Source organism: Lotus japonicus, chromosome 4 (assembly GCF_012489685.1).
Source record: "Lotus japonicus ecotype B-129 chromosome 4, LjGifu_v1.2".
Classification (NCBI taxonomy): Eukaryota; Viridiplantae; Streptophyta; class Magnoliopsida; order Fabales; family Fabaceae; genus Lotus; species Lotus japonicus.
Window position 1 is genome coordinate 64,297,201 of NC_080044.1, and position 15,045 is coordinate 64,312,245.

The 15,045-nt window shown below is 36.2% G+C and overlaps 1 protein-coding gene and 1 long non-coding RNA gene across 2 annotated transcripts; both read left to right on the forward strand.

The window, feature by feature from the left end:
* Window positions 1–38: 38 nt before the first annotated feature.
* On the forward strand, window positions 39–2,201 carry LOC130713838 (uncharacterized). The gene is made up of 2 exons (XR_009011047.1): window positions 39–323; window positions 1,667–2,201. It is a non-coding gene; the product is annotated as an uncharacterized LOC130713838 (long non-coding RNA).
* A 2,538-nt stretch (window positions 2,202–4,739) lies between these two features.
* LOC130714314 (pentatricopeptide repeat-containing protein At4g14850) lies at window positions 4,740–10,200 on the forward strand. Its single transcript, XM_057564218.1, has 3 exons — window positions 4,740–5,013; window positions 5,778–9,044; window positions 9,285–10,200. The coding sequence occupies exons 2-3, from the start codon at window positions 7,453–7,455 to the stop codon at window positions 9,748–9,750; spliced, it is 2,058 nt and encodes a 685-aa protein (XP_057420201.1). The 5' UTR covers window positions 4,740–5,013; window positions 5,778–7,452; the 3' UTR covers window positions 9,751–10,200.
* Window positions 10,201–15,045: the final 4,845 nt, after the last annotated feature.

Sequence of the window (15,045 nt, forward strand, 5' to 3'; positions counted from 1 at the left end):
GTTTGTTTTTCTTTGACCATGTAGTATTAGCTGGATTGCACTAAGTTTATGGGCCTCAGCCTTTATGCAAACTAGGTGTCATATTATGTATAGAGTCAGACTCCCTATTCTCTATTGAACCATAGTTGCGAGTCTTGTAGACCACTTTTCCCCTCCACAATCATGATGTCGTCATCCTCTTCCTCCCCCATCAAGATCTTAGTGGTAGAGAGGGGGAAGGTGATGACATCATGATTCTAGAGGGTGCACTTATGCGCGACATCTCATTGCAAGTAGATTCTTGAAGTTATGATTGTTGTCGTTATACCTTGAAGACTGAAGAGGTATGCAATTTATATTGATTTTATTGGTGTTCTAATCCTTAGTATAGAGCCACAAGAATTGCTTCCTACACGTGGAATTACTATTAGATCTGATTGATTTGTTGCTAATTGATTATTGATTACTACATATCCGATTGATATATGATTTACATCTAATTTACAGATGTATGGTTTGTTGACCCGTGAAATGAAGTATGTGTTTGTTTTATTGTTGATTTGATCCGCACAAATCTCAGTATTAGGTTTGTGTTGATTATTTTTGTTTGCTACAAGTTTGATTGAAATATGATTTTACCAATATGTGATTTATTTGACTTGTGAATTGAAAGATGTGTTCAATTTCTTTGGAGTGGTGTTCCGATTTATATTAGCAGACCAACACTACAGGTCGGGGCTCTACGCAGTGATGGAGGCAAAGGGTGCATGATATGCCATGGCACCACCCAAAATTTTGAAATTCTATTTTTTTAAAAAATTGATATAAAAAAATGAGATAATGTTTTATTAGGTATAATCTTTGGTCAGATGAGTATGTAGTAGCTTCTAATTCTCTATAGAGTCCAGTTATGTCTAATAGCATGTGCAATTTATTTACTTTACCCAATATTCCACATTCATATTTTATATAAATGAGTTAATATATTCATTTATATTAAATTCATTTATTCCATGTTGAAATAAGGAGTTACCAAATTGAAATCGTCATGAGTCATGAAACCAACCAATTTTAAAAAAATTATACATTTTTGTATTTTTATTGTGGCCACCCTCAACCAAAAACTGTGTCCGCCACTGGTTCTACACTATTTCTTTCTGTGTGGTGGTCAAATCAATAATTGGCTTTTGGCATTTGATTGAACTTTAAAGAATAGAATCGGATATAGGTTCATCAATGTAACATAAAGCCAATGTGACTTTGTTTTACAAAATTGATGAGGGTTATGCTTTATTTTTTTTCGATTTTTTGGACAGGTTTCTACATGATTTAGAAATTGAAATTAACACAGCTTTGTGACATCGAAATGATGACGACTCGTTCTTGCCTCTTGTTTTATCTGTGCCTAGATTAGAGTCGTACTTAATTTTTGGATGATATTGGTTTAGAATCCACATATTTTATTTTAATATTGTGATATTGTTATGTTCTATTAGGGCTTGCTTAGTGATAACATTGCTCAAGGTACGTAGGATGAGAATTCATTTGCCAATGATATCTTTGTGATTTTCAAAATATTATTGGATGGAAAATAGTTGAAAATGAGGTTTGCAAAATTGAAATTATGCTGAATATTATTTTAACTTCGTGAAAAGGAATCAACTAATGTTTTGTCGAAATTTTTCAGAGCCACAAGGTGTTATGACTAGACTAGGAGCGCCCTCCTAGTGAGGAAACACTTGGGTATGGTGTATGATTGTACATTTCTGATTGTTGTGAACCAAATTGCGGCTTGGATTCAAGCACACCGACCTTCTTAAGGGTTAAGGGTGGTGGTTGGCTGATTTCTTTTTGATCTAGTTTGTGGGGTTTTGGGCTTGCTTCTCTAGTAGCTTCTTGATGGGTTGGACTGTATCGGTATTTTATTGTTTTTTATGTGCTTGGGGTTTTCCCTCTTGTAGTCTTTTGGTCATGATTATTGTGGGTGTCTTCTCTAGGCCTTGATTAATATTGTGGGTGTCTTTACCCTTCTATTTTCTATGATTGGTTGTATAGTCGGGTCTTAAAGGTGTGTTTGTGCGTTTTCACTAGGATGACCTTGGTTAGTTTTTTTTTTTTAATTATGTATTCTTGTCTATGACTTCATATATACTATTTTTGCTTTCAAAAAAAAAATTAACTTTTTGAACTTGTGGCAATTTAAAATCATCAAAATTTGTATCCTTTGGTGCCTTAAGACTAGCACTTCATTTTCTTTTTGTCTTTACTACTTTAGCTGCCAAGTTTTTCATGTTAAAACCATTTGCTTACACAACTTCTCCATAATGTATTAAGATGTTAGTAAAGTAGGTTTTTTCTTTGCTTAATACACCACTAGCGTCTCAGTGCTTATCTAAATATGTAATCATTTAGGGAAGTTACATCAATGAAGTCGTTCAATGAGAGGACACTTGATTTGGAGGAACAGGTATTACAACAACCTTCAATAATTTATTGTATGGAAACTTTCCAAATTTATTTTTCTGTGGTGTGTTTAATTATAAGTTTATAACTATAATACACACCGACAGATAAGAGATATCAAGATTTTTCTAGAAGCGCAAAACACAATTGATAAGATGTCAGATTCGAATGGAAATCAAGGATGGAACAGTTTTACTTTTACCAGTGGCCTATGAGCAATCTTCTTCACGCAACAGTAAGAAAAACAGAAAGTCTGGTCGAAGGGGGAACTAGTTGTAACATCAACCACTGCACATTTGAAAAAAACATATGGATTTGTCTACTTTTTAGGAGGCTTGTTAAGGGCTCAAATACCTGTGAGGATATACAGAGGAGTTAGATCCAACTCAGGGCCTTAAATGGTTGTTGTCTGAGTGTAAATATTAGACTAGGATGTTGAATTCTTGATTCAACAGTTGAACAGCTCCAATGGAGGTGTTTAATTGGTTGTTTAACATTCAACTGGTGGAATGAATAGTAAGTGTGGGCCACTTAATACATTTGGCAAAATCTCATTGTTTGTTGTGATTTCATATTTTTATCTCATCCTAATTATTTGGGATCAATTATTTCGTAGTAAAATAATTTTTTTTTCACCAAAATCAATTATTTTTTTTTTGTATAAATAGAGACTTTGTTCATTTGATTTGGACACAGAAAAAAAAATGATATTTTTCCCTCTAACTTTTCTATTTAGCCTCCAATAAACTCTTGTTTGTAGCTCTAAATATCTTTTTAGTGAAATGGATCCCAACAATAACCCTTTTTAGTGTATTGTATGAGCAGTGCTATTTGGTACGACGGGCTTATGCACGAGTAGCAGTTAGTGGCGGTTTGCACTAATTTGCAGTGCCAGGAAAAAACACAAATTGAATACATTTCTGGCGGTTTAAACCCGCCACTAACATGCGGTGCTAAAATAACCGCAAGCGTTACACATTTCTGACGGTTTCAAACCGCTAGAAACTGCCTCCTGTGTGGTGCACGAGACCCCACGTTGTGCCACACAGCATTTTCCGTATTGTATTGCATTTTAAGTTTTTTGTAATTTCACTTGTTTTAATAATAACTATCCCTATATCTCGTCTTTTTTTACTTGCAAGAAAAAATTAATTAAGAATATAAAATTAAAAAAATAAATTATTAAATTAGAAATAAAAAAAATTTAACTCTTAATTATTTTAATTTAATTTAATTTAAATCGATAAGTGTTATTAATAAATAATCACAAAAACAAAAACATAAAAGAAAATAAGAATATGAAATAAAAGTGGCGGGGCAGGGTTTTGAATTTTATTAAACAAAACCATTGTAGTGAGTAAAAGTTGAATGTGTGTTGAATTATTATGTGAAAGAGAAAAAAGATGATGTGAGTGTAAAAAGTAAAAAATGAGGGTGTTGAAAATGAAAACCATTGTACATAGTCTTAGATGCTTGTGAATAGTTAGCTCAACTAATTTGGCAGTCCCACTCCTGAGCCATTCTCTGAGCCTGTGATGCTTCTTGTGGTTAGCAAGTTGTATATTCAACTCCTTTGCAACTTGTTTGCTTTTTGTGGAACTACAGATAGCTAGATTATATCTTTGTAATTTTGAAAATATTATTGGGTGGAAAATAGTTGAAAGAGCTTTGTAAAAAAAAAAATACATCCCAGAAACTAATTTTCAGAATGCAAATGTACATATGTACTTGTGGCAATTTAAAATCGCCAAAATTTATGTGTTAATTGGTGCTACGAAGTGTCTATTAATCATTATTATAACAATCTTCAAACCCAATTCACAACACCAACCATATGAAGCACAAAATTTACCCTGCCTGTTAGAATTTTAAGGGTCCTTGATTGATATATTTCTGTTTTATAAAATAAGTTGAATGAAATACCTTAATATTTTCCCAAGAAACTCATTTTATTATATGATCCGTTATAATTTTAAGGATCACCATGTATATCTTTATTGTTATTGGCTTAAGCTCGTCTGGTAAATGTGTTAGTTTTTGGTGTAAGACCAAGTAAATAATCTACGTACATGATGTGTTGGTTAGCGGCAAATTTTGGTCTTTTCCCGTTTAATGATAATGGAAGAAGACAGCCTAACCTAGATCAGCTTTAAGGCTTGATGAAGAAAGTTACTTTGTTCTCTTTCTAGTTTCTTGGACCGCTTCATTTGTTGTCTTGTACTTACAAGTTTAACTCTCACACCAGCTGGTAGGCATTATGTTTCCACTTTTGTTTTTCTTCGGCCATGTAGTATCAACTGGATTACACTAAGTTTATGGAGCTGGATTGTACTAAGTTTATGGGCCTCAGCCTTTCTTTTATGGATGCAAACTAGGTGTTATATTATATATAGGTAGGCTCCCCTATTCTTCATTGAACCATAGCTGCGACTCTTGGAAGCCACTTTTTCGCTCTAGGATCATGATGTCATCACCCTCTCCCTTTCTCATCAATGTCTCGATTGTAGAGAGGGAGAAGGTGATGACATCATGATTCTGAAGGGCGCACTTCTGCACGACATCTCATTACAGGTAGATTCTTGAAGTTATGATTGTTGTCGTTATAGCTTGAAGAGGTATGCAATTTATATTGATTTTTTTGGTGTTCAAATCCCTAGTACATATCTACAAGAATTGCTTCCTACACGTGGTATTATTGTTAGATCTGACGGATTAGTTGCTAATTGATTGTTGATTTCTTAATCTGATTGAAATATGATTTACAGATGTATGGTTTGTTAACTAGTGAAATGAGGTATGTGTTCGTTTTATTGTTGATTTGATCCGCACAAATCTTCGTGTTGATTTTTCTTTTGATAAGCAGGTATGTGTTGATTATTTTTGTTTGTTACAAGTTTGATTGAAATATGATATTACCGATATATGATTTATTTGACTTGTGAATTGAAAGATGCGTTCAATTTGTTGGGAGCGGTGTCCTGATTTATGTTAGCAGACCTACACTATAGGTCGGGTCGGGGCTCTACGCTCTTTCTTTCTGTGTGTTTTTCAAGTCAATAATTAGCTTTTAACATTTGGCTGAACATTTAAAAAATAGAATCACGATATAGGTTCATAAATGTACCATAAAGCCATTCTGAATTTGCTTTACAAAATTGATGAGGGTTATGCTTTATTTTTTTCAATTTTTTGACAGATTTCTATATGATATTGAAATTGAAATTAACATAGCTTTGTGACATCGAAATGATGAAGATGGCTCGTTCTTGCCTCTTTATTTTATTTGTGCCTAGTTTGGGAGTCGTACTTAATTTTTGGTTGATATTGGTTTTCAGAGCCACAAGGTGTTATGGCTAGGCGATGAGTGTCCTCTTGTCGAGGAAACACTTGGGTATGGTGTATGATTGTACAGATCTGACTGATGTGAATCATATTACGGCTCGGATTCAAGCACGCAAACCTTCTTAGTGGTGGTGGTTGGTTGGTTTCTTTTTAGTATGGTTTGTGGGGTATTGGGTTTGTTTCTTTGGTGTGGTTTCTTGGCTGGTTGAACTATATCGGTATTTTATTGCCTTTTATCTTGTTTGGGTTTTTCCCTCTTTGGTCTTTTGGTTGTGATTATTGTGGGTGTCTTTACCATTCTGTTTTCTAGTATTGGTTGTATAGTCTGGTCTCGGAGGCTTGTTTGTGGGTTTTTGCTAGACGCTGGTTAGTTTTTTTTGTTTGTGTATTCTTGCCTATGACCTCATATATACCCTTTTGCTTTCGAAAAAATATATATTTTAACTTTGCAAACTTGTGGCTAATTAAAATCGCCAAAAAGAAAGAAAGGAGAAAGCAAGAAAAAGGGACCTGTTGAGAGCTGTCGTGGGAGTGTGTCATGAGAAGATGTTGATGCAGAGCCGACACTAAAAGAGCTAATAGTGTTTTTGGTGGAGCTGTCAGAGCCTTATGGTGTTTTGGCTGCTCAAATGATGTTGCCATTTTCAAGGTTGCAGCTCAAATCAATGCTCGCAGGTCTTAGTAGGATAGTAGTGGGTGGATTTTTTGTGTTGGTTGGTTTTTGGGGTCTTTGAGGTTTTGTGATTTGGCCTTCTGTTTATTGTGTTGGGGTTTCTTTTTTCTTTTTTGGTTCTTTTCGAGGTTGGTGGTTGTCTTTATGGGTTGGTTGGTTTGTTTCTGGCGTTGTTGGTTTTCGATCCATTTTGAGGAGTGATGTATTTCTTTGTCAATTTCACCATCAATATATCTTTTGCTTTCCAAAAAACAAAAATCATCAAAAATTGTATCATCTGGTGCCTTGAAGTCTCGAAGTGTCTATCAATCATTATTATAACATAACCTATTAATAGCGCTGAAATTCACAACACCAACCCATAAGAAGCACAAAATTTACCAAAATGTTTGGCTACTCATTTCTATTCTAGCCACACCAAAAGAGAGAAATGAAAAAAAAAAAAGAGTTACCAAAATATTTGGCCACCCATTTCTACTCTAGCCACACGCCCACCCTTAAAGAGAAGTAAGAAATGAAAAATATAATGTATAAAATAATTGAAAATAAGAGAAAAATTGGAAAAAAAAAATTTAAAAATGAGATCAAAAACGAAGTTGAGTGTGAAACAAGAAAACCTAAAATTCAAAAAATATACAAATCCCTCTATTCCAACATACAGCATGGACTCCTTTACTTGAGAAATAATTATATCTTCACACCTCATTTTTGAGGTGTGGGAAGGTGGAAAAGGAGAGAGATAGGAAGAAAGGAGAGAGAAAATAAAAATGTGATAGTTGATTTGATTAATAAAGAAGAGAAAAATAAATAGAATTTAAGGTGGAAAAGAGGTGGAGAGATGTGTATATATCATAACTCATATTACTTATTACTTGACCTTTATCATCATGCACAACTACACTGTTCCCTTGTCCATTTTTGTAGCGACAGAGTAGAAATAGTGGCGGTGCATGCTTGAAAGCGCCTCACCCATTAGCCGCCACTAATTTCCTGCAATGAACTTTCATCCTCCAAACCTGCTTAGTAGCTTGCTAGAATCAGCAGTTTCAACTCGCTCTCCTCTCCTTGGTCGTGCCGTCCATGCACAAATCATCAGAAGCCATGAAACCCCTCTGCCATCGTTCCTCTGCAACCACCTCATCAACATGTACTCCAAACTCGACCTTCTCAACTCAGCTCAACACGTTCTCTCACTCACCCACCTCCGCACCGTCGTCACCTGGACCTCCCTCATCGCCGGCTGCGTTAACAATGGCCGTTTCGTCGCTGCTCTCCTCCACTTCGTTAACATGCGCCGTGACTGCGTTCAGCCTAATGACTTCACGTTTCCTTGTGTTTTCAAAGCTTCGTCGTCGTTGCAGATGCCCATCACCGGAAAACAGGCTCATGCTCTTGCTTTGAAGGGTGGCCAGATATATGATGTGTTTGTGGGGTGTAGTGCTTTTGATATGTATAGTAAAACTGGCCTAAGAGTTGATGCTCGGAACATGTTTGATGAAATGCCGCAGAGGAACTTGGCTACTTGGAATGCGTATATTTCTAATGCGGTTCAGGATGGCCGGTCGTTGGATGCGGTTGGCGCTTTCAAGGAGTTTCTTTGTGTGCATGGAGAGCCGAATTCAATAACTTTTTGTGCGTTTCTCAATGCGTGTGCTGATAGATTGGGTTTGCATCTTGGGCGTCAGTTACATGCGTTTATAATTCGTAGCGGATATAGGGAGGATGTATCTGTTGCCAATGGGCTTATTGATTTCTATGGGAAATGTGGGGACATTGTATCTTCTGAAATGGTTTTTAGTAGAATAGGCAGGAGCAGGAGGAATGTTGTTACTTGGTGCTCTATGCTTGCTGCTCTTGTGCAAAACCATGAGGAAGAGAGGGCTTGTTTGGTCTTCCTGCAAGCAAGGAAAGAAGCTGAGCCGACGGATTTCATGATATCTAGTGTGCTCAGCGCTTGTGCTGAGCTCGGAGGACTTGAATTGGGGAGGTCAGTTCATGCTCTTGCTGTCAAGGCATGTGTGGACGAGAATATATTTGTTGGGAGTGCCCTTGTTGATTTGTATGGAAAATGTGGAAGCATAGAGAACGCAGAGCAAGTCTTTAGTGAAATGCCTCAGAGGAACATCGTCACTTGGAATGCAATGATCGGTGGGTATGCACATCAAGGTGATGTTGACATGGCATTGGGTCTATTTGAGGAGATGACACTGGGAAGCTGTGGCATAGCACCAAGTTATGTAACACTAGTTTCTGTGTTATCAGCGTGTAGTAGGGCAGGAGCAGTGGAGAGCGGCATGCATATATTTGAATCAATGAAAGAGATCTATAGAATTGAACCAGGTGCTGAGCATTATGCATGTGTTGTGGACCTTCTAGCAAGATCTGGTTTGGTAGACCGTGCATATGAATTTATACAAAATATGCCAATTCATCCCACTATTTCAATATGGGGAGCTCTATTGGGAGCTTGCAGGATGCATGGGAAGACAAAGTTGGGAAAAGTTGCAGCTGAAAAATTATTTGAGCTTGATCCTGAAGATTCTGGCAATCATGTAGTGCTTTCTAACATGCTCGCATCTGCTGGCAGGTAATAATTTTAATATCCATGCTAATTTGTTTTCCTTCTTGATTGGTCTTGACCAGTTAGGTGAATTGATCATTTTATTCGATAGAACAACTTGCCTAATGCTAGTTAGTGTCCAAAACTTTCCTCCTTTTACATTTTTCCTTAGTTGCTAATGTAGTAAATTGAAACTGATACTGTCACTTCCATCTGACTCAACATTGTCCTGGCTCTTTTGCTCATGCTTGTTATTGCTAAATGCAGATGGGAAGAAGCCACTATTGTTAGGAAGGAAATGAAAGACATTGGTATTAAGAAAAATGTTGGTTATAGTTGGATTGCTGTGAAGAACAGGGTTCATGTTTTCCAAGCAAAGGATAGTTCTCACGAGAAGAACTCTGAAATTCAGGCAATGCTAGCTAAGCTCAGAGAGGAGATGAAGAAGGCTGGGTATTTTCCTGATACCAATCTTTCCCTGTTTGATTTAGAAGACGAAGAAAAGGCTTCAGAAGTTTGGTACCACAGTGAGAAGATTGCTCTTGCTTTTGGTCTCATAGCACTCCCTCATGGAGTGCCCATACGAATCACAAAAAATCTTAGGATTTGCGGAGATTGCCATAGTGCCATTAAGTTCATCTCAAGAATTGTTGGCAGAGAAATTATTGTGAGAGATAATAATCGTTTTCATCGCTTTAAGGATGGATGGTGCTCTTGTAAGGACTATTGGTAATTTATTGTGTTATTTATCTGTCTCTTGGGTCATATTTGGTAGTTGGTACATCAATGGATATCACAAAGAAGCAAATTCACGACACAAAGTAGAACAACCCTCCAAATTGGTTTGATGTGAGAGGTTTAGGATGGAGGAGAGAAGTGGATGGCAGGGACACAGGGTGAGGGCAGCGACGATGACGAGTATGATGGAAGAAGATGTGAGACTTCGGGGTTTGAAGTTATTTGAAATATTCCTATATTGTGAATTACTAAATACACCATCAGTCCACATGTTGAACATTGTAAAGCTGGACCACCCTATAATCACTTACAAGAGCATCTCCATATTAGCATTATTCATGTGGACTCGTACCGTCACATGTGCTCTAAGTAACTCTCAAGCAACTTTTGTATATATATTTTGCTCCAACTACAAGTTCTTAGCACTATTCATCTGGTCTCAACACACCACATTATTTATATTTTTTATTTTCATAAAGCAATAAAACAAAACTCATAAAGTAATAAAGCAATTTGAATGAGAGAAAAAAAATATCATTTTAAGAACTCATAAAGCAAATTTGCTTATATAATAACTTATTCTTATTTTTATGAACTAAGAACTCAACGTCAGTCATCTCCAATGTTTAAGAACTTGATTCTTTGTTCTTAGCTTAAGAACACACCTCTACGAACTAGCATTGGAGATGCTCTAACGTACGCCTCAAATGATATAGTAGAATTGATGCTTAGCAAATCATATCATCCTAGTTGGTCCGATCGATCCAATCAAAAGTCATCATGGGAAGTTGTTCAATCACCTGAAAAAACCAGATTACAGAACCAGCTGAAGTAGTGAAAATCATACTAGAACCGGGGCTACAAAGCAGGTTGAACCCATATTTTATTTTTATTTTTTATCATATAAATTATATTAGATGAACAATCTATAATAATTCAAATATTAATTAGTCTAAGTTTCTTAATTTATTATATAAATATATTACATATTATAGTTAATAATATTAAAATTATTATTTAATTTCTTGACCACGTTCATTTTTTTAAACCTTGAACCAATGCGTCGAGTAGTGTTCACTAATCGGTTCAGTTTTCTAAACAATGAGTAAAACACATAGAAATAGAAAGAAAAAGTTTCAACATTCTCAACTCAGCCCAACACGTCCCCGAAGTATAGCTCAAGTGATAAGAATTGTGGGACATATGTGTTGGAGGGGTGAATGTCCCGGGATCAATCCTTTATCCTTCCGATGTACCAAAAAAAACTCAACCTAACACGTTCTCTCACTCACCCACCCCTGCATCGTTATCTCCTGGACCTCCACTTCTCTAATATGCGTTGTGCCCATTGCTGCGTTCAGCCTAATGACTTCACGTACCCTTGTGTCTTCAAAGCCTCGGCGTCGTTGCAAATGCCCATCACCGAAAAACAGGCTCACACCCTTGCGTTGAAGGGTGGCCAAATATACTATGGGCATGATCAACAAAAGTGGTTATCGTGTTGATGCTTGGAACATGTTTGATGTAATGTCGCAGAGAAACTTGGCCACTTCGAATGCGAATATTTCTAATGCAGTTCAGGATGGATGGAACATGATTATATGTGCTCGAGGTTCAATATAAAACTTTTACAACTGTCACATCTCAAAATATCTTATTAACTCAGTTAAATCCGCTAGAATTCTTATATGTTCTCATGTCGAGGAATTAGATTTCCCACCCTATGCATTAGATTTGTCACCCCATTTAAAAGTGGAGAAATGCTAAATTGCCCCTCCGTGTTTAAATCCGGGATATAAGCTTTCGGATTGATCCAAAAGATCAACTTCCGGATTGTATTAGTATAAGTAGTGACGGATCCAAACTTTAATTGTCGTGGGGGCAACATATACACATAATTTATACAAATATAATTTATTACTATTAAAATTTAAGCACTCACCATTATTGTTCTTTACAAGTATTTCATATTTTAGAAACATTACAATTTTTTTACTAACAACATAGAATATTAAGTGCTATGGAATTCTAAATGCTTTAATAACAAAATTATTTTTAAAATATGGTTTTAACACAATGTAAACACCGTAAATTTGTAGATTTCCACTAGAATGAGGATCATCATCATACTGTAATTAATACAACCGAGAAGATTCCTCTAAAAGGATAATGTGATAGTCTCTCGGATAATAGAATGACAATTGAGGCCAAAAGTTGTAGCCCAAAATTCTGTTATAGCCATATTAATGAATAAAAATTACTTCCTCCGTTCCTATTTAACCGTCCACTTTGAGTGGAGGCACACATATTAAGGGTGTGATTAATTTTGTTGATTTTTAGAAAAAGTGAGGATTATTTTTCTATTTTACCCTTTAAAGTATGTGTTATCTCTCCTCATTTATTGTACTGACAAGGACATTTGTTGTAAAATCATCTTTTAATGCTCTCTTGAAATGCTAAGTGGACAATTAAATAAGAACAAACAAATTTCTTTAAAGTGGACAGTTAAATAGGAACGGAGGGAGTAAGAAGTAGAAGAAAGTGGAGTTAATTATGTTCAAACGACGTATATTGCTATGGGAAAGAAAACAAAAATGCTGAATACATAGTAGAAGTTGAATTTTTTTTAGCTTCAGGGGCATTTAAAATCAATCTACAAAGTTATGGGGGCATTTATCACATTGTGGGGTAATTAAAACCTTAATATTATCACAATATACTAGTATGTCACTATTACAAATTGAAAATCAAGTGGGGTCAATTGACCCCATAACCCCTCAAGTGAATCCGTCCCTGAGTATAAGAACAGAACACGGGGTTCACCCCCTTCATTTTCAATTTGAACTTCGAAACTTACATTCCTGGACCTCTCGTCTCAAACTGGAATGTCGCATCAGCAAGTGTGTGGACATCCTATGCCGCCAATTGCTCCCCAATGAGAATACAACGTTGTAGCACCCGAGTCCGAATGGTGTAGACCGTATCAAGAGCGTTTGGCAAGATTTATGGTTGAACACACTGCTTGGATTGGCCCTCGTGTTCCTAGCAAGAATGATTACATAGACATAACAGAAAATTGATAATATGATTCATGTTTGTAATGTTGTATTAGATTTGACATTTGAATATTTTTCTACATGTATTAAAACAATGCTCCAGTATTGTAACCATGTCTAATTGTCTCATATTATTGTCTCTGCATTTTGGTGTTTCTGCCTTTGTGACAGTATCTAGTTTGAGAGGTCCGAATTTTTAAGTTTCATATTAATCCGATTTAGCAACTCTCGGACGTCTTAAAAAGGGGTGGGGTGGCAAATTTAATTATCAAGCAGTCTGAAACTTATAGTCCTATCTGAAACTTATAGTCCTGTATCACTCTTACCAGATGCAGCAGGATGCAGTAAGTTAAGACCAAACCAAAGGCATATTCCCCAATTTAGATTATGTATTGTTATTTTGCTTCGCTTTTCAAATGCTTAATTTGGATTATGTATTGTTATTTTGCTTAAGTTGGATTATGTAACTTTTTAATTTTAAAGTCATGTTATTTTTGCTGCAATTGGACTAAACTTATGGTTACTAAACTGTAATTAACTTATCTGAAAGTGTAACTCTCGGATGGAGTCCGAAACCTCAACAACTGGACTGGGGTGCAGGTTTAAGTCGCGGAGGGTAGTCCTGACATTTTTTTAAAAAGACTGGGGTAGCAATTCTAATGCATGGGGTGGAAAATCTAATTCCCATATCTCAGGTGTGCTTTTAGTTATACCAAACTGCACTGCCTTCCAAGGCCTATAAATGAGACTCTGGATAATATCTTGATACACACAACTTTCTAATACAAAACCTATCTTATCATAAATCAACTTGAGCATCAGATTGTCTTCGCACATACCCTAAAAAGTTTTCTCCAATGTAATTAGCGGGCAAAGCATAACATCTCTCCCCAACTCAGATCACACAATGTACTAGAGCCGACCCAAGGGTAAAGCCACCCAAGCAAGGGCTTTAGGCCCCCAATTTTTTTATTAAGTAAAAAAGACCCCCAATTTTTTTACTAAGTAAAAAAGGCCTCCAAAATTAAAATTCGCTTTAAGCCTCATTTGGTGTAAGGTCGGTCCTGCAATGTACATTACCATCGTTTGTGGTCAGTGATAAAGTTTTCTCACTTCCGCAATGATTAGTGTTGGTCCTTAAAACGTCAACTACCCTTATCCTACACCTATATACTCATCCTGATGATAAACCATCTCCAAAGCGCTCCATCCAGCACGACAGCCTCCTTACTTTATCTGTTAGAATTTTATGGGGTTGTGCTTCTATTGATTGGTAGATCCAGTTTTATAAAACAAGTTGGATGGAAAACTTGATATTTTCCAAAGAAGCCCATGTAATTATTTGATCCATTATGAGTTTAGGGATCACCATGTATATATTAATTATTGTTATTGGACTTAAGCCCAACTGGTAAGTGTGTTGGATTTTGGTGTAGGGTCAGGTAAATGATCTATGGCCCATGATGGATGGAAATTAAGATCAATGTTATATTATGAATAGAGTCAGAATCTCATGTCCTCTCTTGAACCATAGCTGCACAGTCTTGGAGACCACTTTTTCTCTCCAGGATTATGATCTTCGATACCTTTCCCCTCTCCCATCAAGATCTCAGTGGTAGAGAGGGAGAAAATGAGGAGATCATGATTCTGGAGGGCACACTTCTGCATGACATCTCATTGCATGTAGATTCTTGAAGTTATGATTGTTTTCGTTAAACCTTGAAAAGGTACGCAATTTATATTGATTTCCATAAAAATTGCTTCCTACATGTGGTATTACTATTAGATCTGATTGATTTGTTGCTAATTGCTGATTTTTACAGATCTGATTGAAATATGGTTTGGATGAATTGTCGAGTAGATAGATCATATTTGGACGCGGTTGTTGCTCCGCTGCGATACGGACTCGACCCGCTCCTACACTCGGGGGGCACCAAAGCATGTCCTTACTCGTGAAATGAGGTATGTGTTTGTTTTATTGTTGATCTGAATCATCTGATCCACACAAATCTTAGAATTAGGTCTGTGTTGATTGATTTTTGTTTGCGACAAATCTGATTGAAATAAGATTTACCGATATTTGATTTATTTGAATCGTGAATTGAGATATGTGTTCGGCTTGTTAGGTATGATGTTTTGTCATGTTGTCGGATCAATAAATGGTTTTCAACACTTGATTGAACATTTAAAGAAGAGAATCACACTATACATTCCTCAACATAACACAAAGTCGA

Coding starts and splice junctions, on each gene's coding strand:
- LOC130714314 (XM_057564218.1), top strand. CDS start 7,453: ATGAACTTTCATCCTCCAAACCTGCTTAGTAGCTTGCTAGAATCAGCA. Junction 9,045..9,284: donor ATGCTCGCATCTGCTGGCAG/GTAATAATTTTA, acceptor TGCTAAATGCAG/ATGGGAAGAAGCCACTATTG.